Here is a 25663-nt window from a genome sequence, read left to right on the forward strand (position 1 = left end):
TATTGTCACGTTATCCTGTGTCACTTCTAGCCTTTTACAAAAAGTTATCACGTATTCAAGAACAGACAAGGAAACGTGTCACTTGCTTTATCAGTTTCTTTTAACGGGCACAGGGCAATTACTTCAAAAAGAGGCGAAACGTTAGCCAACCAGCAGCTCCTATGACAATGGACGTTTCTGAGTTCCCTGGACAAAACTGGATCTTGATGCTGCCCTCCGAGGGATTCGGCTCCAGAGTTCTTGGAAGGCAGGAAGCCGGTCTGCAGGTCTCTCAACCAGAGTGGAGCCCCCCTGTGTACTCATAGACGTAAACCGAGCCATCTTCTTGCCCAGCCAGCAGGCAAGTGTCCGTAACTGACCACCTGGCCAGAGACCAGCTGCCTCCAGAGTTGGGGGGTAGCAACGCAGTGCACTGCCCCAGAAATAAATCCCACACCGCGATGCTTCCAGATGTCAGGACAGCTGCTGCCGAAGTGCCCCTCACATCGCGCTCCAAGTACCTAGAGGACCAGAAAGAGTCACTGGAGGCTGCAGCCTCTGGAGCCCTGTCACTTGCCTGCTCCGGGCACTCAGATGTACCATGCTTCCCCGAAAATAAGCCCCTTCCCTAAAATAAGACCTACCCTGATATAGGGGGGCTAATATAAGCCCTTCCCCCCAAAGTAAGCCCTAGTTAGGACCCTCCCCACTCCGTACCACCTCGCTGCTGCAATGAGGCCACGCGGCACATTGTGCCGCTGCCACAAGGCAAGGCAGATGGGGGAGAGGATGGAGCTGCCCCACACCCACTTACCGGTACTACACACACACACACACACACACACACACCCGCCAGGCCATTCCTCGATCGGCCATCTTTCACTCCCCTCCCGAGCCGAACTGCCATGCTACGGCGGATGGGATAGATGCCCAGTCCCCCTCCGACCTTTCAGAGCCAGGGGGAAGTGACGGCGAACGGCTCTGCCTCCGCTGTGCACCACTGGAGGGGCTTTCTTTAAGCTTCCCCCTGCAGATCACCTGCCTGGGCACAGGCGTCCTCCGCCAGCTCTCCCGGCTGCCTGCCTCTGCCAGCCCTTTGTCGCCTGTCTCAGGGAGAACGCAGCAGTTCTGGCGCAGAGATGCACAGCAGAGAACAGCCCTTGCTGCCCTGCACTGCCCCGCTTCGAAGCTGGGCTGCAACATGTTTTGACTGCTATTTTTGCCCTTTTCTAACAGAGCTACTAGGCCTTTCACAGCCGGTAGCCTGTTTTTAACCAGCAGACTGTTCTGTACGTCACTTGAGGTCGGGGGGCTACCATTCTGGCTTTGATGACCATTTGGGGTGTTCGTGCGTGCGTGTGTGTGTTTGTGAAGAGGAGAGGGGATCTGCGTGGGCACACAGCTCCATTTGTACAAGCGGTGGGCGTGTATGCACACCGTTCGTGCAAATGAAGCATGCGCGCACACACACGCTGCTTGCACAAGTGTGTGTGTGGGGGTGCAGGCTTGCAGGCTGCTTCTGCGGCATGGTTTCAAATGGTTCCCAGCCCATTAGCAGGCCGTGGCCTGGGGGTTGGGGACCTCAAGCACCGGCCCTCCTCCAGGGCTTGTTGCCTGCACTCTACCACAACTGCCCGCCCACCAACTCGGGGCCCCCACCTGAAAATGATGCAGGTGGAGGAAAGGCCTCCTTGGAGACTCTGCAAGGCATTACAAGTCTAGATAGAGACCCCCTAATTCTAAGGGGGGGGAGTTCCTACTTTCAAATTGCTATGCACATTTGATTTGTGCTTAGATTGTAAGCTGCCCTGAGTCTTCGGAGAAGGGCGGGATATAAATGGGATTAAAAAAAAATTGGCTACAAATTGCTGGTTTTTGAAGAGCCCCCCCCCCGGCCCCCTCACGCCACAACTTGCCTTCCTTGGATGCCGGGGGGCAGGGCCAAGAGCATCACCCCAGAGCTTCTGGCCGTCTTGGGATTGAGCGCCACGATCTGGAAGGCGGGCTTCCCAGGCAGATGGCCGTCTTTGGCGTCTGGGTGGCTGAAGACCAGGAAGAGGAGGCCCTGATCCGCAAGGCAGAAAACACCCAGTCAGACAAGCACCGGAGGCTTCGGACTAACTTTCACCAGGCGGCTCTTAACTGAAGTCGGGGCTGCACAAAGGGGGCTGAGGAAGGGGCAATTATCGTCTCAGGATACTGTCTGAACATCCTCCACCCCTTTTTGTGTGCCTTCAGATGAGGCTACCCAGAGGGTCCCTGCAGAACCTTTTTCCGAAATGGTTGTCGTTGCCTTTTCCTTCCTGGGGCTGAGAGGGGCGAATTGGGACAAAGCCCTCTTCATCCATCAGGCAGGACTAGAATTCAGAGCTCCCATTTCTAGCCCAGTGCCTACACCAAACTGCCTCTCAATTATATCTCGGCCAATAGATTTCAACAGATGGAGTCATAAGATGATTTAAGATGATGATTTACTGGTTCAGACACGGCATGCGTCAGTTACACGAAACCAACTTTCTCTGCTTCTGGCCTCTGAATTCTGAGGATCTGAAGCACACCAACAGCATTTAGGCTTATATACCACCCCATGGTGCTTTATCGCTCACTCTGGGCGGTGTCAGCATTGTTCGCATATTGCCTGCCACAATCTGGGTCCTCCTTTTACTGACCTTGAAAGGATGGAAGGCTGAGTCGATCTTGAGGCCCCTCCTGGCTGAGGCCTGCAGTACTGCATTCTAACTACTAGCAGGGCTCCGTGCACACACCAGAATTTGAAAGCAATCTCTCCAAATACATAATTAATCTTAAAACCCTGGACGGACTTCCAAACACTTCCCTACCTCTAGAAAATCAACTCAAAACATTTACGACATCCAAATATCTTCGGTTGGCCTCAGGAGAAAATGTGACAAACGAAAAAAGCCCCCCAATGCAGCCCCCTAAATCCTCCCCGCCTGGCATTGCCCCACTTCCCTGACGTGACTCTCACCAACAAACGAATAGCGATCAATGAATTCTCAGTCCCATTCCGGAATTCAGACCACCTCTCTCTGCTTCCAATTTATTTAAAAATATAATCAGTAGGAAAGTCTAAGCAATGTAATGGTTTTGCCTAACTGGTTGCTTATGAACACGATTCTCAGAGCAAGAGTCTGCAAAAGGGATTTCTCATCTCCCTGGAGAGATGCCAGACTCCGAGCCCAGGGCTTCCCAAAGGAGTCGCACCTGCTTCTCATCCAAACATCCCAAATGCACACCCCACATTCTCCTTCCTGTCCTGTGGTGGCATCAGCCTCAACGGTGCTCTAAGCGGAAACTGAAGCAAGGGCTGCAAAGCCAACAGAGGCCTTTCTGCCTTTCCCAGTGTGCACCTGAAGGCACCTACCGCATCGGAGTAGGCCTTGTGGCAGATGGATGCAGGGAAGGACCACCCCACCGGGATCTTCTTCAGCAACTGCCCCGTTCCCAGGTTCCTGTGCAGGACAAAAAGGCCGCCGTCAGTTCAGCCCTGGAGTTCTGGCAGCAGGAATCCAGGTCCCTTCGGCCGCCTGGCTGGGACGAGCCCGGCAGAGACCAGAGAAGAGACCCTGCTCACCCTCCCGTCCAGCCCTCCAGGGACCCACTTCCAGAGCGCTTGCAAGAGCAGAAGCAGCAAACACCGCTGTGCGGAATAATGGGGTTTTTCCCATTTCTAAAATGCACCGCTTGACCCATTCAGTAGCTGTATAAGAAGAGTACAATATCGGTCAAATAAGCAATCCCAGTAAACCAGTGTTTCTCGACCTCGGCAACTTTGTTGGCTGGGGAATTCTGGGAGTTGAAGTCGACCCATGTTCACTTGGCCAAGGCTGGGAGACACCCAACCTTCCTCCAGACCAATTAATGCTACCTCTCAGAATGCAGTTCTCCATACGGACAGATACACACGTTGCAGAGCTCCAGCTAAGCAGCCCGCCAGGCTTCAAGTAAGGCCCGCCCCACTTTCACAAGTAGAATAGATGCCACTGCCGGCTCTCCAGAAGTGCCCCCGCTTGGGGACCAAAACCACTGGGGAGGGCAAGGTAGTGATTTGCTCCTCCCTCCTGCAAAGTCTTATTTCCAGGTAAAAGCAGACAGAGGGCCTTAGCTGTGCACAAACACTTGTGTGGCATCAACTAGTAGCTGCTATAGGAGGACCATCACCCTGAATCTCCACTTGTCATCAGAAAAAACAGGTGTCAGGCCTACCATCCTCAGCTTCTTCACTTCGCTGGCATCCTGCCATAAAGCGCAGGGGAGTGGGGAGGGAATTTGCGGAAGTAAAGTTAGAGCAAGGGAAAGGGAAGGCAAACGGAGGGGGGGAGGGAGAGAGGCTGACAAGAACCAGAGGGGCCAAACTGGAATAAACCGGCCGGCAAGGACACCTGGCCTGAGGACAGAATCCCAAAACTACACCGGGAGATGCCAAGCTGGAAAGCGCTTCCCAAGACTTTAAAATGGCATCATATTGGACACTGATGGATTGGTCACGGGCAGGGCCAGAAAAGGGGGGGGAAGTATAAGGAATACCCAGATCTAGCTTCACTTTCGCTGCAACCACTTAACTTTAGTAAAAAGAAACCCTATCACTGCAACTAAGTGGAGTCGAGGGTCTTTCTTTCCTAGAGGTCCAAACTGGGGCAGGAAGTTGGAAGGCCGAGTCTCTCGGATCCAATTCTGAGTATTTGAGGCATCGCAAACAAGTCTGCTGGCGATACAGAATGTCAGATGGACACTCTCAAGATATTCCATACATTGAGGTAGCTGCAGGGATTCCAGTAAAAATATTCCAGTTACCTTTGTTTTTAATATGCATGAATCACATTAGACCAGGGGTGTCAAACTGCCGGCCCGCAGGCCGGATGCATCATAGCAAAACCGCGCCCACCCCATTGCCAGCAATGGCAAAAAAGTCGTGATACGTTGCATCACGTGACGTTGCGAGTTTGACACCCCTGCATTAGACATTCTTAATTCATTCCTCCGTCTAGAATCAAGTGGGATTTAAAAATTCATTTGATACAGCAAAAAAATTTTTTCAGATCTGCTGGGCTCTTCAAAGCACGTCCAAAAAAGCTGAGCTTTCATCCTTTCTATGCTCACATCTGGTGGGAGTTCCTTCTTAGTTAGAACACAGAATCCTAGGGCTGGAAGAGACTTTGGAGGTCATCTAGTCCAACTCCCTGCCCAAGGCAGGAGCCTTATAGTAGCATCCTGGTTAAAAGGCAGTCCAGTCTCTTTTCGAAAACCTCCAGTGATGGAGCATTCATAACTCCAGGAGGCAAGTTAGATATTATTGCTGTTATAAACTAGGTTCTGGGAAGGAAGTCAAGGTTCTCACACACCTGTGTGTGTTGTTAAACTATCATCTAAAAATGGATTTTCAATTTTTGAGGAACTTTGATAAATATGGGTGACAGTATACTTCTGGAAATATGTATGAATCAGATGGGGGTTTTGGGTTCAATGGAACATGTCAACTCTCAATATTCAAATACTAAGTTTTGACTGAGAGGCAAGACTGGACAGTATTTAGTTCTGTATGGTCTCAGTTCGAGGCAATTTTTGAAATCTGAATTGCAAAAATCTGCACGTATACATGATTAAAACTTTTGTACTGGAGATATTAGAATTCTTATTTTGTTCCTAGTTTTCTGAATTTCTCCCCCCCCCCCAGTTATTTCACTCCTCCCAACTTTCAGTTAGTTTTACATTTTTCCTTTTATGCACTGAGCATTTTTTGCAATAGCAATATAGTTTATACATACGTTTTTGTGTATTATCTACTGTAATATCTCTGTGGGACTGAGAATTTTAATGAGGAAAAATAGCTGGGCCAGAGGAAAGTCCCGTGGAGCAGCCTGTAGGCTCACCAGAGCACGATGCAGTTCATGGCTGTCATTCCAAGCAGAGCCTCCTGCAGTCCAGCCACATCGGCAAAAGCCAAGACCGTCTCTTCGGGGGGCATCAAAGCCCACCTCTTGTGGCTCCTGCAAAACATACACCTTCTCCTGATGTTCAGCACTCTGTTTATGGGATGGGAAATCAGTAGAGTGTAGAGTAGAGTAAAGAAGAATACAGGACAGGACAGGATACACAGAATATAGAACAGAATAGGACAGAACACGCTTTATTGGCAAAATGTGATTGGACAAACAAGAAATTCGTCTCCAGTACAGGTCTCAGTGTACATACAATCAACGTGATAAGTCATAGCTCATAAATCGTAAAATACAATCATACAAACAAGTGATAAATCATAAGATACCAACAGGAGAAAATAGTAGGAAAGATGAGAAGAATAATAGCAATACAGCCCTAGTACCTGGGTAAATATTTTTAGGCGTAAGACAGTGCTACGGCTGTTAGGTGTTTAGCAGAGTGATGGCCTGGGGGAATAGATGACCAAAGTCCACCTCTTGTGGCTTCTGCAAAACCAACAGGTTCTCCCGATTTTCAGCACCCGGTTTATAGGATGGGAAACGAACTCCTCACTGCCGACATGCACGAGTATTACCTGCCTGCACCCTTGTCTAGCCTGAATCCTGAGTCCAATTTCCTTCCCCGCTGTAGCGGTTTATTCTATTTCTTAGCAGTCTTCTGGAACAGTGGTCTTCCCAGAGAGGCTTATCATACAAAACCCATCATTGCTCACCTTCCCACCTCAGAGAAAGAAAAGACTTCCACTTCTTGGCCTCGCAGTGACCAGCAGCTGCTGACCAGCTTCCTATCGGTCAGACCAAGAACGGCATTTATGTTTCCAGCTTTGAGCAGCTCTTCTTTAGCACAGCTGTCTTCAAAAGAATGGAACAGAAGCCTAGAAGAACAGAAGCCTGCTATGATCTTGGGTCTACTTCACATGCAACAGCAAAACCAATTAACAGGCGGCCATCAATTACAGCAAGGTAGGAAAGCTCTATGATGGGAGTAACACACTAACAAAAATACCAACATGCTATTGTGAAATAAAAACAGGCTGTGGAATTTGCCCATCAAAGGCTCCCCATCTGCAACGCTGGATCTATAAATGGCAAATTTGGACCCTGGTCTTCCAGTATTATTACAAAAGGGAGTCTTTCACAGAAATAATGAAATGCTGAATGTCTCCTTCTGCCACCAAGGGCGCCCACCAGCTCAAGGTGAGGTAGCGTCCACCTGCTGACCATGTCTGGCTGTACCTCTCCACCCCAGTGCCTGGAGGCTGTTGGGTTCTGACTGGGGAGAGACAGGCTCAGACCCAACCCCAGCAAGAGGCCAGAAGCCACCTGATTATTCCGGGATTGAGTCCTCTTTGATTCCCGAAAGGGTCGTGATCGGAGGGTCTTCTGAGGGTCTTTTCTCAAGGAGGGGATGGAGGCTGTGGCCAGGAGCCTTTGCTGCAGTTTGAGATTGAAATGGAACAGGATGTTCCAAGGACACGTCCTTCTGATCTCTCCATGCTCACCCCCCCACCCCCAGATGGTCAGCAAGAACCTGCTTAGCAGCAGATGCAACAAAGACCACAGGGTCAGAAAAAGAAAAAAATCTATCATTATCGTCATTTAAGTATTTGTGGTATGAATGAGATGGGAGGAAAACGCACAGAATTTGCAGGAATAAAATCATGGACACTTCAGGTGCTTCCTCTTGTGCAAAGGTTAACTGCAACATTGCTTACAATTGCTTGAATTACACAAAAGCAGCAAACTGCTCCTCTCGGGCGCTAAAGCTAACGACCTGTTTTGGTTCAAGGAAAAAAAATCTCAGCAAACCAAATTTTGATGTTACTCTGAGAACGAAAGCATGCAGCATTATAAACGCCTCAGCCTCCATTACACTCTGTTGCTGAAATGCGTAATCCATCCCAAAAGTTTTATGAGTTTATATAAAAACACCCAAAAGAAAATAATGGGAAAATATGGGTGTAAAAACGGGAAAAGTGTAGGGCAAAGGGGAAAAAAAGAAATAAAAAGTGTTGACTTCTAACTCCTTTTGGTGTAATAATAATAGCATCAAACCTCAACCTTTTACTTTTATATAAAACTGCTGGTATAAAGTAGCCATCTCTATAATAACAAATCTATCTAATCGGCAAAACCCAGAATCAAAGTTCCATTTTTTTCCACCTTAAGCAGAAAGTCCAGAAGCGGTTTCCAAGTAGAATTGCAAACAAATGGTGTTCTTTCAAACGAGCAGCCCATTTGCCCACCTCCGCCGACTCCACCCAGGCACAGAACGCACAATCCACTTGCCGTATCTCCGCTGTCTCCAGGCGTCCCAGCACTGCACCCACCACGCTGTGAGCCCCGGACAGGGCCACGATCTGGATCACTGGAAACTGAAAGAGAGCCACAGGATCGGCGGCTCTTCCCTTCCAAGCCGGCCCTCCCCCTCCTCCCTGGACACAGCCTGGACAAAGCAAGCAGCGGGACCCTCGGCCCGCCAGACTGCGGAGCCGCCATTCCCAGCACTGGCTGTCCTGGTTAGGGCCATAACTAGGCGATGCCGTACAAGGAGTCCTCAACTTACCCCCACAATTGAGCCCCAAATTTATGTTGCTAAGTCAAGCATTTGTTAAGCGAGATTTGCTCCATTCTACGACCTTTCTTGAATCACTGCAGTTAACTTAGTAACACGGTTGTTAAGTGAATCCGGCTTCCCCATTGACTTTGCTTGTCAGAAGGTCACAAAAGGGGATCACGTGACACACACACACACACACACACAGGGACACTACGCAACCATCATAACTATGAGTCGGTTGCCAAGCATCTGAAGTTTGATCACGTGACCAAGGGGATGCTGCAAATGTCGTAAGTGTGAAAAACGATCTTAAGTCACTTTTTTGCAACTTTGAATGGTCACTAAACAAACTGTTGTAAGTCAAGGACTGTCTGCATCCAGATGACTGCAAGGACCCACTCCAGGCAAGTGGATGCCCGGTTCTCACGCAGACACTCAAAACGGGGGCTTGTCCATAAACCAGAGAACGTCACCCAGGGGGACTCCTGACCCACCTGCTCGCTTGCTCAGCTGCTCTGGGGGCAGCCCCATTTGCAGCAGCCCCTTGCAGGGTCTGCCCGGGGAGACCAGGGTCCCGCTCTCAGCAGCTGCAGCAAAGAACTAGCCGATGGGTTTAGGGTTACTTTTTTCATTCATTTATTTTCATTCATTCATTTCAGTGGGCTAACGCCTCCCTAAGTAACACCAGCTGCCTGCAATTAGTGCAGGTTCGAGTCCCACCAGGCTCAAGGTTGACTCAGCCTTCCATCCTTCCCAGGTAGGTAAAATGAGGACCCAGATTGTTGGGGGCAATAAGCTGACTTTGTAATAATGCCGCTTGGGGTGTGTGTGAAAGCCCTAATAAGCAGGCATATACATAGAATGAAGGCTACTGCTAAGCTTGTAAGCCGCCCTGAGTCTTCGGAGAAGGGCGGGATATAAATGGGATTAAAATAAAAAAAATAAAATAAAAATTTATATAAGCCAATGTAATTATACAATGTTGTTATACAACAACACGAAATTAGTTTATACTTTTATAGCCTAAGACACATTATAAAAGCACAAAATAATACAGCATTATTGCATACTGTATATATTTATACTGTATATATTATATTGTCAGGACATCTATTTTAAGCTTATGGCTTTTAGCCATAATTTAAAAAAAAACCATGTACCGAGCTAAGCCCTGGAGACATTAAACACACAGGCATGCAAACAACACCCACAATTGTGCTAACAGGGAGGCAGGCAAGCAGTGCCAAATCTTTCACCAGTCTTCAGGTCGAAAAGACTGCAGCTGGGGGTGGGGTGGGGGGGCCATAGGACGCCCTCCACAACCAGCAGGCCCAGGGTGGCGCCACCCAGGCAGCCAAAGCAGCAGCGGCATTGCCTACCTTGGTAAAGTGCCAGGTGTGCACCGTCCCCCACTGGCCAAGATGGAGAGGCCTCCAAAGAGAGACGGACGTTTCCTCAGCTGTCACGACACACAGTTCTGTGAAGTCAGCAGCTTCCCACCACACAGCGCTCATGTCCACCAAGGAGCCGGAGCCGTTCTGAGGGAGAGCAGGAGGAGACGGGATCATTTGGAGGAACCGGGGCCGGCAAGGGCCAAGCGGACGGACAGGGCCAGAGCGTCCAGCCCGGGGTCTCCTCCAGGCAGATCTGGCCCCTCCTGCACACTCTCGAAGGTCCTGCCTCACCAGAGGGACCCAACCTCTGGTGGAGCAGTGGGCTAATGCCTCCTTAAGTAACACCAGCTGCCTGCAATTAGTGCAGGTTCGCATCCCACCAGGCTCAAGGTTGACTCAGCCTTCCATCCTTCCCAGGTAGGTAAAATGAGGACCCAGATGGTTGGGGGCAATAAGCTGACTTTGTAATAATGCCGCTTGGGGTGTGTGTGAAAGCCCTAATAAGCAGGCATATACATAGAATGAAGGTATTGCTAAGCACATTGATTTGTGCTTTAGATTGTAAGCTGCCCTGAGTCTTCAGAGAAGGGCGGGATATAAATGGGATTAAAATAAAAATAAAAAATAAAACCCGCTCGGCCTTCTCGCTCTGGCCTCCGGCTGCCAGCTGCCTTTCCCTTGGGCAGCCGATGCTGCCCTGCTCTGAGCAGGCCGTTGTGACCTGTGTTTCATTACAGGGAGTCCTCACCTTATGACCAGTCACTGAGAGACTGACTGAAGTTACAACGGACTCCACAAAAGGCGTTTATGTCCCTTTTTCTAAGTTCCAAAAGCACCACCCCCATGGTCATGTGATCACATTGGGCACTTGGCTACTGGCCTGCATTTACATCCATTTGCAGCATCCCATAATCACACAACCACAACTTGCCTTTTGCTGGGAACTGGTGTTTACTTCTGATTTCTGGCAAAACACACCTACTGCAGACAATGGATTCGCTTACCGATAGCAGCATTTGCTTAACTGCTATGCTCATTGTATTTAACGACCGTTGCAAAAAAAAAATTTCATAAAATTAGGTTGGTCATGTAGGTGTTTTTGATCATCATGACATCTGACAAACATTCCTGGCTCCGTTTTGGCCAGGAGTCAAGGACTATCTGCTTTGTATTTTGTTTGCAACCCTCCCAGGATCTCGTGAGGGGAGCAGTATGGAAACGAAGGTAAGAAATAAGCTGAGAGATGACTTAAGACCTGAGAGGCCTGCTTCTCCGTGCCCAGAAGCCACTGCAGGGCCCGTGGCGCTTCCAGGCTCGCCAGCAGCCAAACCAAGCGTCTTCTGCCTTCCCCCCAGGAGAGAAGCTGGCCAGCAAAAGCCACAAGAACTGCAGAATCTGCCCTGCGCTTCAGTCCACGCAGCCCCCATTTCCCTTCCGGGCCTGCCACAGGGAGACCCCGCCACAGGGCCGAGGGCCGAGGGAGGGCTGGGCTGCTGCTGGGAAGGGCCCCGACCGGCCCAACGCCTGCTCGGCTGCAGCGCCAGCCCAGTCAGAGGCACAGCGAGCTGGGGCTGCGGCTCTCCCTAAGGCAGAGCCCAGCACCGCCCCGCAGGCTCTGCCCGCTTCAAGAAGAAACGCCTCCCCTCAGTCCATTGTCAGGGCCACCCTGGGTCTCTCGTGGCACAAAAATGCTCGAGTACTTTAACCGTTTTTCTCCTTTCACCTTCAGTTTTGAAGTCATTTTCAAGCTGCCTTCTCTCGGCGTGCCTGCTGGGGCTGCCCCCTGGACCTCCTCTGCTGGCCGGCTCTGTGGAGACAAAGGCAAGAGATGCCCCAGCCAGGTCAGACTCCCGCAGTGCCCGCTGGGAAGCAGCTGCACCGGGAAGAGGCCGTCCTCCCGCAGCCCTCGCCCCACAGCAAAAGGGGGCTCTGGAGGGGAGGCAGACGGAACAAAGGGGGGCAGGCAAGAAAGCAACCACAGCATTCGCCAACTGGACTCAGTTCCTCGGAAAAGTGAGACCGTGGTCCAGCATCTGCGCTACTTTGAGCTGCGGCTGTCTGCTACCACAACACCCGCCCTGCGCAGAAAAGCCAGGCCGTTCCCCCAATTAAACTCTTCAGGATGGGTCAATAAGGCCTTCTAAAATGCCAGCCGGCGATTCAGCTGCTCCAAGAGGTCAGTTGGTTGGACAAAAGGGCAGCTGACCAAGTCAGGGCAGTGGCCACTGACCGTCGCAAGCAGGGAGTCCAAGGCCCGGAAGGAGAGTAAAATCTGCAGACCAAGGAAGAAGCCAGAGCAGAATTACCGGCCAAGTGGCCACTGGGACAAAAGGAGTCCGGAAGGGAAAGAAATGGAGCACAGGACCGACCTCCTTTGGGGAACGAGGCCGGGCAACACCCAGAGGTGCCATGCTTGGCAGGGGCAGGGGGGGCAGCCAAGGAGGAGGGTGCCAAGGGAGACTTGGACATGCCTCCCGGTCTACAAAGATTTTCTGCCAAGAATTGCGGCTCTCCTTGCATTCCCCAAGGTGGATGTCTCGCCTCAACCACCTGGGCGCCCCAGATGCGCCCCCTTTACCTGCCTGGGGGGCTCCTTGTCATGCTCAAGCGGCTTCTCAGACGGGCTGGCGGCTTCTCCCCCGGCTCTCCTGCCGGTTCCAGCTGGGCCCGGCGAGCGAGGCTGCCCCCTGCCCCCCTCTGGGTCAGCGGGCCCTGCCGCAGCTGCTTGCGAAGGAGGGGCCCCCGGGGGATCTGGGGAGGGCAGGGCAGCCGGGGTGGCCCCCACCAGGGGAAAGTCGGGGCTTTGCACAAGGCTCTGTCCACCGTCCAAGGCCGGGGAGAGGAGCAGCTCACGGGAAGAAAGAGCCGGGGGGGTCCCCCTCCTTCTGGACAGGCGGCTTGGTCCCGATGCTGCTCCTTCCTCGAGGGGAGCCTCCCCAGAGGGGCTCGGAGGACCCTCGCTGGGTCCGCCAGCATCCTGGACCCCCAACAGCTTCTCGGGACGGACTTGGAGCTTCTTGGACTTCAGGTGGCCAAAATCCTCATCGGGCAGGTGGAAGTCTTGGTGCGGCAGGCCGGGAGGCAGCCAGCCGAGGCGGGACCCCTCCCCACCCAGGGGGGCCAGAGGCAAAGCTGCAGCGGCAGAATTCAGCCCCCTCCAGAGGCCGGGAGAAGCCGGAGCCGGGGAGCCCGCTGGTGGGCTGCGTCCTCCCTCTGCAAACATGGGACAAACAAGAGAACCTTGCAAGAGCCAAACCTCAATTTCTGAGCCCCCCAGGAATTAACTGAAGAACACACACCCACCCCCCGTCCCTCTCTGCAACTCGTACGGAGGCAGGAGGGTGCCCCGTCCCCCAGGCCTCCTGCAGCCCCCGGCCTTGCACCCCACTCAGAGGCACCCCTGGCCGTTGAAGGACGCACAAGGCTGGAGTGTCGCGTGGGCCTTTATTTTCAACTCTGAGCTGACTACTTTTCATTCCCCCTCCCAATATGCCCCCCCGAGGGAGTCCAGTGTTAGGATCCCTTTGGGCTGCCTGGGAGGCTCCGCCCACGGCACAAGCGGGCCTCTGCTCTCCGCCCGACCCAGAGTCAGCCCTGCAGGAAGGCCGTCTGGGACCTGCCGTGGGAGGGTCCCCTTGCCTCGCATCTCAGGGAGACCCCCAGGGTCTCCAAGGGGGAAAGGGACTCATCCTGCAGGACCAGCTTGGGGTCGGTGCCAGGGGGACCCCCAGCCTGCTCAGGAGGCTCCCTTGGGGAGAGACGCCGTTCCCCATCAAGCCCCTGCTTTTCTCCCACTGCTGGGAAAAGAGCTCTGGGCCACCCGACACTCAGACCCCTCCTGGGCTCACACTGGCCCCTCCAGCCCCCCCCCCCCCGCTTCTGTGCTTGCTGCCCACGTGGCCACCAGCTGCCACAGGGTGAGTGCTGCTGCCACGTGAGCCCTTTTCTGCCCCCCTCTGAAACTCTTCTGCAGGATCAACGAATACTCTGGGGACCGACCTTTCCGAGTTCTCCGACTGACCTGTGCTGGAGGAAGTCCTCTGCTGGGTCCTCCTTCTCAGCCTCAGGTTTCTCCCGCCCCGGCTGGGCCCGGATCTCTTTGGAGAGAGGGGTGAGCATCCAGAAGCCTCCCCTGGCACCCTGGGAGTGGAGCTCAGCTCCTGGGAGGGCTGGACCCGATTCGCCGCCTGTTCTTTGGGGGGGGCCCTCCGGCCCTTTCTGCCCTTGCCCAGCTGGCTCTGCATGACCACCTCCAGGTTCACCTCCTGCTGGCGCCTGGAGAGTCGCCGGGTCACCCGCACGTAATACTCAAGGGGAAACATGAGTCCCTCAACCATCGTGCAGGAGCCCAGCCCCTGCTTACTGGGGCTGGGCCCTCCCAGGGGGGGTGGCCCCACTTCAAGGCTGTGCCCCTTGTCCTCTCCACTCGTCTCCTCGCTGGGGGGGTCTCCATTATCCACGCCCTCTCTGTGCCGATCAGGAACAGTCCCGTCTCCTTGAGCAGCGTCGGGGGTCACCGCTGGGTCTGCCAGCCACCCTGGACCTTCCTTGTCCCCCCATCCAGGCTGCTCCTCTTCTTTCTCCCCATTCCGCCCACGGCTCACGGCAGCCGAGTCCTCTAGACCAGAAAGTCCCTCTTCACTCGGAGGGTCAAGTAAAGATCCTGGACTCGCGTCCGGCAGGAAAGAAGGAAGTGCTTGCGTCACCCCAGGAATATCAGTTTGCATCAGTTCTTCAGAGTCTGGATCCGACGTTTCAGGAGAAGCATCGCCACTTCCTCCTAGCCTGCTAGCCTGCAGGAAGGACTGGCCAGCGTCCAAGAGGCTGCTGCTTCTCTTCAAGCCTTGGTTTGTGGCCCTCTGATGCTCTCCCTCACGCACCTCCCCCCCCTTTGCCAAAGGGGGCATCTCTCTCTGCTGCCCGGTGGTTCCGCTGGGTGAGTACAGGCTGCAGTTCCTCCCCAGAGGAGGCTCCGTGGAATTAAAGAGCACCCTTCGGCCCGACTGACGGGTCCTTCTGGAGCACGATGTTTCTGGCAAGCTGCCTTCAAAAGCCCCGGACTTAAAGAGGACAGGTGTGGCCTCTGCGGTGCTGCCTGGGCAGGAGATTCCCGCCTGACCCTCCTCTGGGCGCTCTGGAGATAGTTGACTGAGGCCTCCTGCAAAAGACAAAGTTTTGGGGTAGCTTCTTTCCCCTGCGGAGCACAGAGCTCAGCAGACTTGACCCAGTGCATAAAAGTGGTAGAATGCTATAAAAGCAGTTGCCAGAGCCCTATGTTCTGCGTGCGTGGGATTTCTTATTCTTTTTGGGTTCTGCCATTCTCCTGGGGGGGAGGGGGAAGCTTGAGGTGCCGACGTGTATTTGGTTTGCTCTCTCTTGCTCTTTGAAGTGTTTCTAACAGGGTGAGAATGGAATGTACCTCTGGCTGTCTGCCTTATCTCCCAGCGAGGAGGAAGAAACAGCGCAGACACCCAACAGCCTTGGAAGTGGTGCCTTATCGCCCCGTTCCCACGGCATTTTCACACCTGCGGACTGGCCTGTTTGAACCATCCGGATGGACAGTTAGGGTGGGATTACTATGGACACTTTTAACTACTTGACCCTCAGATCCTGCCTTCTATTCCTGCTGTCAACACCTCCCAATAAAAGCTCCTTTCGAAATGATGCCGTTTCAAGAGTTCTGCTTTCTTGGGAGAACTGAGTGAGGTGGGTTCTTACAGGAGTACTAGAAAAGTCTCTTGTTCAAGAGAGGTCAGTGTGTGAGGAGCTGAGCTGCAACACACAAACAGCCTATTGATGCACCGACTCCGTTTGGGTTTTGGAATCGAAAGAACTTTGTTTGTAACTACTTGCACTCTGCGTAACCTGCATCTACACCGCCCTCCTCCCTTCCCTTCCTTGCCCCGATTGAAGTCCTGTGTCAGCCCAGCTGCTCTCTGCATGAAGTGAGCTGCAGCTTTGTCTTTTAATAAATCTGTCAGCTGCCACCTCGCACTGGCTTCTGCTTCTTATGCGGTGACAGTCTACCATGGACTATGGAGAGTGGGGATGGGAGGAGGGACACTTGGGGGAAAGTGAAAGTAACTATTATATCCCCCTCCACCCCTGAGACACTACTTGCTGTATCTCCCTTGCTGTTTCAAGGTCACCTGCCTGGGAGAAGGCAGCTGCGTACCAAACTTATGCTTGAAGTGACTTGTGCTGAGAAAAACTTGCTTGAACCTGGTTGGTCCTGGGGAGGGGGGAAGGGATGGGAGGCAGCTAAGGGAGGGAAAAGTTGAACTTAGGGATTTGGGCCCACGATTCTCAATTGTGGGTATGCACTACTGCAATGGGACCCGGGGCTGTTTCTGTTTACAGGTTTAGGTTTGTGGCAGGAAATCTATTACTCAGAAAGGGAGCTATCCGATTCTGTTACTGTTTTGCCACCATGAACTAGCCTGTCTCCCCCAACGAAGAAAAATTCAAACCGAAGCACCCAGCGAGAATAAATGAAGGAAATGGGATTCAACAGGGACGTATGTAAAATTCTGCATTTGGACAGGAAACATGAAAAGCACAAGGATGGGATGGGGGAAACCTGGTTGGCAACAAGGCCTGAAAAGAGGCTCTGAGTCTCCTTGTCAACTACAAGTTCACATGGTCCAGCAGACTGAGGCAACTGCAAAACCGGCTTTAACAGAAGCACTGAGTGCAGATTATAGGAACTGGTTTTTCTATGTTGTTCTATCCTGATCAGTTCCGAGCACCCGGGTTTAGAAGGAGAACAATAAATTAGGGGGAATTCTGAGATGGGCTACCAGGATGGTGAAAGGTCAGAAAACCAAACTCTAAATGACAGACGATGCCTATGAAGGGGGAGGAAGTGTAATGGACTATACAGTGAAAGGGCAGTTTTCCAGGTGTGTGTGTGTGTGTGTGTGTGAGAGAGAGAGGTGTGTGTGTGTGTGTGTGTGTGAGAGAGAGAGAGAGAGAGAGAGAGAGCGAGCATCAGATGCTGTCTCAGTGTTACCTGCAAGGTTCTTCATGGCTTCCTCCTGTCCAAGCAGCAGGTTTTGCTGTGCAATCGTTTCCTTGGTGTGATTTTTAACCTTCGCAGCTCTCTCAGCACGCTGTGAAAATGAAGGTCAGCAATATGAAATTAGTCAATTTCTGCTGATTTTTGCTCCTCAAGCCTTCCCCAAAAGAAGAGATCGTCCTTCAACTGTTCCAGAGAATCCCTTTTATTTACCCACCTGTAACCTGTGGAATGTTTTGTTGTATTCTCTTTTCAATACGGCCAGTTTTTCTTTCAGCTAGAAGACAAAACAATTGTTAAATAACTGGCATATTTAACTCGAAAAATAATTGAAAGGTTTAGACAGCAATCTTATTACTCCAGTCAGGTTTGAATTGACAGTGAAGAACAGCATATGCGATCCCAGGAACAACACAGTTCCCCAAGAAAATTCCACATAACCTGAACTTCATAAAGGATTTCCTGGTTTCCACGAGTTTATACTAGATCAGGGGTGTCAAACTGCCGGTCTGCAGGCCGGACGCGTCACCAGGAAACCGTGCCCACCCCATTGCCGGCAACGGGGGAAAAAAGCTCCAATACATCGTGCAACATCACATGACGTCGCGAGTTTGACATGTCTGTGCTAGATGTTACCTGGCCCAACTGAAAGGAGCCCCATAGGCTGGGCCTGATCCTCAGGGCAGACAGCCTGAGATCAGAAGAGAGAGGGCATAGCGGATCACTGCTTTGCTATTCTCAGATCAACGTGAAGATCAAACGCCCTTCGCCCAGTGCGCTCCCACAGGGAGGGTCTGCTCAGGGTTCCGCCGGTGAGAGATTGCCGGCGGGTGACACCCAGGGATAGGGCCTTCTCAGTGGGAGCGCCTGCCCTCTGGAACCAGCTGCCGGTGGAGCTGAGGACTGCCCCCGACCTCCGATCATTCCACCGGGGCCTGAAGACCTGGCTCTTTGAGCTCCCGGGCCCAGGCTGAGGAGAAAATTTTAACTGGGGTTTTTAAGTGTACAGGGTGAATTTAATATTTTTTAACTGGTTTTTAACTTTTGTATGTTTTGATTTTTAATTCCCTGTAAACCGCCCTGAGTCCTCAGGGAAAGGGCGGTATACAAATGTAATAAAATAAATAAAATAAAAATAAAGAACACCCCTAGATCTCTGTAGGGGTAGGGGACCCACAGGATTATGGATCCGCTTGATTTTTAAGTGCTTGGGAACACTGTGTGTTAGACAACTCCACTGTCCTGCACCCCAAAGGTAACAAGGGTGGTGGGCGAGTGTCGTCAAGCAGCCTTACTCCACATGCTGACCCGGCTACTTAAGGGACGGCCTGGCTCTTCTGTATCTGCCTGGATCGTCAGACATTGCCGGCCCACTCCGGGTGTCCCCCGTTAAACAACGCCAGCATCTGCCCAGACCCCGGAAGGGCACCTTCTCTGCAGCAGCGCCAGAATGGGGTCCCCCACCGCCCCGCATCCCTGCAGAGTCCCCAGGTTCCTGGCGTTTTGAAGGGCCTCGAAAGCCCAGTTCTTCTTCTTCGGCAGGGACCACGGACACCCCTTAAGTGCCCTGGTTTTCCTTTGCCTTCGTTGTCGTTTTTGACTTGTGCTATTTGTGTGTGTGTGTGGTGGGGGTTGTTTTCAACTGTACTTTGTTTTTAAATGCTTTAACGACCGTCAACTGTCCAGAAGCCCTGGGAGTCAGAGGGCACGTAAATGTAGCGAATCCTTACTTTATCTCAGCGTTTCCCAACCTTAGGAACTTGAAGATGCGTGGACTTCAACTCCCAGAATTCCCCAGCCAGCTATGCTGGCTGGGGAATTCTGGGAGTTGAAGTCCACGCATCTTCAAGTTCCTAAGGTTGGGAAACGCTGCTTTATCTGACTCAGAAGCCTCGGGGACGGATTCTGGTGGTTTCTGTTGTTCTTAAACGATGGGAACCGTCCCCCGTCCAGGGAGCGCATTTCCGTTCCCAGCTGAGCAACCGCCAGGCGGGCGACGCTGCCTCAGCTGGGGAAGGTCTCCCCTGCCTGGAGCGGACCCTAACCCTCACCCCCCCCCCAGGGCTTGCAGCAATGCGAGGAGGGGCGACGGCTGCCTTTCCCGCAAACGCCCACCGTGGCCTCCTCTCCCGCCCTCCCCGCCCGCGGCAGCCCCCGGCAGCTTGGGGCGGGGGTCCCGCAGGCTGCGCTGAGAGAGGGGGAGGGGGCGCCCACCTGCTCCTTCTGCCGCGGGGTCAGAGCGGCCGAGCCAGACGCCGCCATGCTCGCGCTCCGGGTCGCCGCCGCCGCCGCCCTGGCGCATGCGCACAACCTCTCGCGCCAAGCGAGCAAACGAGCGCTCGGCGCCGCCTCCCTCCCTCGCCCGGCGCCCAATGGAAACGCGAGACGCTGGCGCCCGACGGGCCAGCCCCGCCCATTGGCCGGGGAGGGGGGGGCTACGGAAGCCGGCGGGGCGCGGTGGGCGTTCCCGCGGACGGGCCGTGCCGGGCGCCGCCATGGAGCTGGGCGAGATGCTCTACAACAAGTCCGAGTACATCGAGACGGTGCGCGGGCGGGGCGGGGCGGGGCGGCCGGTCGGGCGCGGGGCGGGCTGGGCCCTCACTGTGTGTGTGTGGGGGGGGCCCGGAGGCCGAGCGGTGACCCTGCGGCCCTCCCCGGCAGGCCTCCGGGAACAAGGTGAGCCGGCAGTCGGTGCTGTGCGGGAGCCAGAACATCGTGCTCAACGGCAAGGTGAGGCAGGCCCCGCCCGCCAGAAGGGGCCGGGGAGGCGGAGCCAGGCAAGGCCACGCCCTCCCTGCTGGGGGGAGGCGGGGGGGGTTGCGACCCCTCCCCACCGGGCCCTCCTCTCCCCCCCAGACCATCGTCATGAACGACTGCATCGTCCGCGGGGACCTGGCCAACGTGCGCGTCGGGCGGCACTGCGTGGTGAAGAGCCGCAGCGTCATCCGGCCGCCCTTCAAGAAGTTCAGCAAAGGGTAGGAGGGGGCGCTCGCCGGGACGGTCCCGCTCAGCTCTGCCTGCCCAGGAACCTCCCGAGACGGGCCTGGCCTCGGAAGGAGCTTTTATGGGGGGGCGGGGGGGCCGCCTCGGCTCTTTCGTGACCCGTGGACTTCAACTCCCAGAATTCCTCAGCCATCCTGGCTCCGCTTGGAAGCCTCTCCCTTTCCCCTCAGCCTGGCTGGCTCAGGAATTCTGGGAGTTGAAGTCCACGGGTCACGAAAGAGCCGAGGCGGCCTGCCCCTGATCTGGGGGAAACCCTGCGCAAATGGCACATGAAAAGCAATCTTTGCCAGGCCTCCCGCCAGAGTGCCAGCCTCCCTTTCAAGCCCGGCCAGTCTACGGCTGGCGTGGTCTTTTGGTAACGGGCGCTGTCGGCTTCCTTCTCCTTCCGGCTCTAAGCACCAGCCGCCACCCGGATAGGGAGATGCTTTCCTTCTCCTGCGGGAGGGGCACAGCAGAAGACAGCGTAAGGCGGGCATGTCAGAGTCGCGTGACATAGCGCGACTTTCCCCCCATTTCCGGCAGTGAGGTGGGCACAGTCTGACACGCCTGGGGTAAGGCATCCCAGAGCACACCCCCTCCCAGCAGAATGGCAGGCCCCAAAGAATGGTTGCCAAGCCAGGCAAAGCATGGGAAGAGAAAAGAATGCATTTCTTTGGGGATCCTGACACACGGAACGGATCCCACTTGATCAAAAGTGTCCACGAAAGAGACCCAACGTGAGATTCATCAGCAACATCAGCAAATATCGTGGGCCCAGTTGGCAAAAGCAAGCTCAGGACCGTGTGGGTTGGAAACCTGCGCAACAGGCCTCCATGCTGCAGTGGATGGACAGTGGCTAAGATTTGTGTGTATGCATATATACGCATACACATGCATGCATATACATACGCATGTACACACGCTGCATATATTTAACACATAAATGTTATATACGAATATAACTTTTGTTGGCCTCCCATCTTACGCTAGGGAAGTGTTTCTCAACCTTGGCAACTTTAAGATGTGTGGACCTCAACTCCCAGAATTCCCCAACTGGCTGTACTGCCCATCTCTTTTTGCTCTCTTTTGTCTTGGCTGCCACTGAGGAGGGAGGGGTGGGTGAGCAGAAAGGAATCCTCAAGACCTCTGCTGGTTGTTGGCCTCAGTCAGGGGGCTCGGCGGGGGGGGCGCTTGGGATTCTTGCATTCTGTCCCCTCACCAGAGCGACCGAACCTGCAGCCAGGCGCAGGCCGTGTCGCCTGGTTTTGTTCAGCCCTGAGCAAGGAAGGAATGCTGGTGATGAAGCTCCATTCTTCTTTTCTGCAGGGTTGCCTTCTTCCCTCTGCACATCGGGGATCATGTCTTCATTGAGGAGGATTGTGTTGTCAATGCGGCTCAAATTGGCTCTTATGTCCACATAGGCAAGAACTGCGTCATTGTAAGTGCGCATACCTGCTCAGCTTCAGATGAAGAGGGACTTTGGCTCAAACCTACCTTCACCTGTAGCTCTAGGAGCTTGGAGGTGGACCCTAAGTGGGCCTCACAAGAAAGAGTCAAACACATTCATTCAGATTAAGGGGCGATGGGATTTATCTGCTGTTCGGTGATCTCAAATTCTTAAGAGATGCTTTCCTGGTGTGCTTGTTCTTTTTATGCATGAAGGTGACAAGTCCCAGCTGGGAGGGCTGCCCATTAAGTAGCTAGAAGGTTTTGCAACACCATAAGCAATAATATGCTCTGTGGACTGTGGGAACGAGCGAGATGAACCACTCCAGGTAGTTCAGATTCATGGCACGTGGGTGACATTACAGAGAGCATCTAAAGCCCCATTTCTCCAGCTTAGCGGCTTTAAGATACGTGAAGATCGTAATTTCCCAGCCAGCGTGGGATTTCTGGGAATTGAAGTCCGCTTATCTTAAAGTTGCTAAGCTTGAGGGATCCTTAGGAACCTGTGGCTGGCTCCATCCCTTTGCCCAAGAGGCTCCAGCAGATGACATCTTCATTTCCGGGTGTCCTTTTAGGGTCGCAGGTGTGTCCTGAAAGACTGCTGCAGAATCCTTGACAACACGGTGTTGCCCCCGGAAACGGTGGTCCCGCCTTTCACCGTCTTCTCTGGCTGCCCAGGTAAGCTGGAAGGGGTAGGGTGTGGGGGGGGGCAGGAGGACCAGCGAGTTGCTCACGTTCCTTTTCTCTCCAGGGCTCTTCTCGGGGGAGCTGCCCGAGTGCACGCAGGAGCTGATGATGGACGTCACCAAGAGCTACTACCAGAAATTCCTGCCCCTCACCCAGATTTGAGAAGCTCCTCCTCTCGGGGGAGGGGGGGTTCAGGACTGGCATGGCCAGTGGGCGCCCTGCAGGCAGCTGGCTCCAGAGCTGACCTGCCGAAAGCTTCCCAGTCAGGCCACCTTCCTTGTTGGTGACGTCCTCCTTCCTGGATTGACCAGGCCTTCCCCAGAGGCTCTTCTGGTTTCCTCTGGATGGTTGGACGAGGCTAGCCTTGGCCTGGCTCCCTGCAATGTACTCCATGCTGGTTTAACTCTAAATCCACTTTGTTCTGTTGAGCAGAAGAGGGAAGCACTCAGTGCTTTGTGGGGTGGGTGGGTGGGTTCATTTAGGATGCTGCCGCTCTTGTTCTCGCTGGTCCTTCCCACTTGATCGCAATCCTCCCTTGAGAGGGTCCTGACTCCCCTTCTCGCTGTCGTTCATTTTTTCTTAGCCCCTCAGAGCTTTCTGGGATGCTGCCAAGCCCTCCCTTCAGCCGCCCGTTGTGGAAGCGGCTGCAGCCCAATCCAGAGCTCTGTGGGCTGTCAATCAAAGTGGATCTTTCCTTCTCTTGATTCTTGGTGGGGTTCAGGCACAACCTGGGCTGGCAGGGCGGGATCAAGCCCCTTCCCACGGGACAGCAGTTGCGCCCTCCGACCAATGGTCACTTTGGAGAAGCTGGGCAAGAGGAAAGGACCACGTGGGTCACTTGGTGGGGGAGTTGGGAGATTCGCTACTTAGGGGGAGGGCAGAAGCTGCTGCCAGGCAAATGGGGGGTGCAACCCCTCCCTTGCCCAGCCCTCTGAGCTCTTCCCAGCGCTCTGCTTCATTTCCCCCTCCCCCACAGGCAAAGCAGCCTAGTTTGCCTGTCTTGGTTCCTTGTCTTCTTGTGCTGCCACTTCCTGCATGTTAGACTTCAGCTTAAGTTGCTCCAGGTCTTGTGTGCGTGCACACTCGCACCCCTGTTTGTGTTTCTGCATTCTTGGCCTGTGAACCTCCATTGTGTATTAAAAATTTTGCTATATGGGATTTATTTTGTTCCTCTAACACCGGAACCAGTGACTCTGGGTGGCAAACATAAAGCATAAAAACAAATTGAAAACCATACAAAATAAACATGCGTGGTTGCCAAACAGAGCTATTGCCATGGATGTTAATGTAGCCAAGAGGCCCTTAACCCACCTGGGGGGCCAGGCACAGAACCAAGTCCTCGCAGACTTATGGAAGGGCTGGGCTCATTCTGATCTCTGAAAGGATGTTCTGGAGGGCTTTGGCGGAGAAGTCACGTTTCCTGGTCCCCACCAGCCGACAGCCCTTGAGTGACGGCCCAGAGCATCCCCATCCTGACAGACTGAAGTGGATTGGTGGGAAAAGACAGAGAAGATGTTCCCTCAGGTAACCTGGCCCCAAGCCATGAATGCCTTTAAAGGTGTGGGATCCTTGGTGCTCACTGAGCTTGGCTGTCTTCTTGGAGACGTTTCATTACCAAGTCAGGTAATATCATCAGGGCTTGTATGGTAATCAAACATCTGCAGCTTCACAACTTTCCTCCAAAAGGGGGTTTGGAGCGGATGAAAGCAGTCCAGACTTGTTGGGCTGAGTGATGGCCCCTTCAGAAGAGTCACATCGGTGTCTCCTTGAGAACAATGGAATCACCCTCTAGGTAGGAATTATTAGTCATAACCCAGACCTGATCAGGCGCCCCCTCCTGGGCAACCTTAAGCAGCCAGGAGGGACATGTATCTAACGGGTAGTCGAAGTAGCAGTTGTAAGAGTCCTATCCACCACCTCGGGGTTCCTCAAGATTATTTTGGTAGACGGATCTAGTGTCAGACCCAAACTCCAATAACAGTGTGATCCAGTTCAGATCTTTATTTGCTTATACCTGAAGGACAGACTCTTGCCAAGCTAAAGTTCTAACCTAGTCCAGGGTCCAGGCTTGTGGATGCGTGGCTAGCTGAGGAATTCTGAGTCGAAGTCCACAAGTTTTAAATCTGCCATGTTTGGAGAGACCTGTCCTAACCTAACAGACATATCCCAAGAGATTCTAGACTGGGTGAGTGCCTGAAACCTTTTGCTTCAGGGCTGCGGTGTCTTGTGCTGCCTTCTTCTTAGGCAGCGCTGTGCTACTGCAGACGTTCCCTCCCCCTTCTTCAGCTGCACATGCCACCACATCTCCAGTGTGTGTGTGTGTGTGATTTGGAAGAAGCACTTTGGACCATGTGCTGCTCTTCTGGAGCCCTTGTGGGCGATCCCAGTCCTCCTGGTCTGGAGAGGAAGTGCAAAGAGTCAGTCCGTTCATGGGCTCTTCATCGGCTCTGCTCTCAGCACAGCCATCTTCAGTTCTCCTTATTTGCCTGGAATTCTCCTCAACTAACCAGGAGGATGTCCCAGGGCAGCATTTTCCCCAGACCGGTCAAAGGTTCTGGGAATGTGAATGCTTCCTTGGCCACAACCGTCAGTTCTTTCTGTTTATTATGAACACTAATAGTACTTTTATTATTATAAGACGGGTCTTCAAACTTGGCCCTTTGATGACTTGTGGACTTCAACTCCCAGAATTCTTCAGCCAGCTCAGCTGGCTGAGGAATTCTGGGAGTTGAAGTCCACAAGTCATCAAAGGGCCAAGTTTGAAGACCCCTGTTATAACAGAACCTGGCAAGTCTGAATAGCTTTCTCCCCCCCCCCCGGCGGGGAACTTGGGAGGGTCCCATCTGAGACGCTTTCTCCAATTACGTTTCTGCCCTGGATTTCATTTATCTGATAATTGTCTTGGTGGCACTTTTATTCCTATTCCTCAAGGATATTCCTAGTGCTCATTACACAACCTGCACCCACAACTCAAGGTTTCTTGCTAGCTTCAGTAAAACATGTGTTCATACACATATGTCCAGGGTTTCTGGAACTCTGAAAATCTGAAGTCACTCCCTTACGTCCAAGGTGGCTGGTAAAATTTCAGATAATTTATTCTAAGTACAGGTAGTCCTTACAACAGTTTCTTTAGTGACCGTTTGAAGTTACAACAGCACTGAAAAAGTGACATATGACCATTTTTCACACGACCGTTGCCCACGGCCATGTGATTCACACTTGGATGCTTGGCAACTGGTTTGTATTTATGACGGTTGCAGTGTCCCGGGATCCTGTGATCAATTAGTAACACAGTTGTTGTGTTACTAATTGAGCAACTGCAGCGATTCACTTAACAAACATGGCAAGAAAAGTCGTGAAATGGGACAAAATAAATGTCTCATTAAGCAACATAAATTCTAGGCACAAACGTCATAAGTTGAGGACTACCTATAAAGACGTCAGGAAACAGCTGAATAGGTATTGCTATTTACCTGTTGTCCTACCTACACTTGTTACAGTACGGGCCTATGCACAAACACATTTAAGTTTTGAAGATTGAAAGGATCTAATACGGGTTGAAAGATGACTTAGCACCCCAAGGGGGAAGATGCTTCAGCCGTTCCCAGCGGGCAAATACCAGAGAACTTCCTACTGT

At 53.1% G+C, this 25663-nt stretch overlaps 2 protein-coding genes across 4 annotated transcripts; one reads left to right on the forward strand and one right to left on the reverse strand.

Moving 5' to 3' along the window:
- Positions 1 to 78: 78 nt before the first annotated feature.
- PALB2 (partner and localizer of BRCA2) lies at positions 79 to 19197 on the reverse strand. 2 transcript variants are annotated; one of them, XM_083373149.1, is made up of 13 exons: positions 19126 to 19197; positions 17129 to 17188; positions 16906 to 17005; positions 13915 to 15051; positions 12472 to 13106; positions 11617 to 11700; positions 9879 to 10037; positions 8103 to 8314; positions 6653 to 6814; positions 5871 to 5987; positions 3365 to 3452; positions 1896 to 2044; positions 79 to 500 (listed from the first exon to the last, which is right to left on the reverse strand). In XM_083373149.1, the coding sequence occupies exons 1-13, from the start codon at positions 19171 to 19173 to the stop codon at positions 272 to 274; spliced, it is 3180 nt and encodes a 1059-aa protein (XP_083229275.1). In that variant the 5' UTR covers positions 19174 to 19197; the 3' UTR covers positions 79 to 271. The 2 variants fall into 2 exon arrangements, 1 of the variants encoding a protein (XP_083229275.1); XR_014493724.1 differs by lacking the exon at positions 79 to 500 and having other exon boundaries at positions 1947 to 2044; positions 5766 to 5987.
- Positions 19198 to 19349: 152 nt separating this feature from the next.
- Positions 19350 to 23184, forward strand: DCTN5 (dynactin subunit 5). Of its 2 annotated transcripts, XM_083372968.1 has the most exons (6): positions 19350 to 19454; positions 19573 to 19641; positions 19768 to 19886; positions 21220 to 21331; positions 21915 to 22017; positions 22091 to 23184. In XM_083372968.1, exons 1-6 carry the CDS (start codon positions 19407 to 19409, stop codon positions 22186 to 22188), a joined length of 549 nt encoding a protein of 182 aa, XP_083229094.1. In that variant the 5' UTR covers positions 19350 to 19406; the 3' UTR covers positions 22189 to 23184. The 2 variants fall into 2 exon arrangements, with proteins under 2 accessions (XP_083229094.1, XP_083229093.1); XM_083372967.1 differs by having other exon boundaries at positions 19355 to 19454; positions 19573 to 19886.
- Positions 23185 to 25663: the final 2479 nt, after the last annotated feature.

This window comes from Vipera ursinii, assembly GCF_947247035.1.
Source record: "Vipera ursinii genome assembly, chromosome: 13".
Classification (NCBI taxonomy): Eukaryota; Metazoa; Chordata; class Lepidosauria; order Squamata; family Viperidae; genus Vipera; species Vipera ursinii.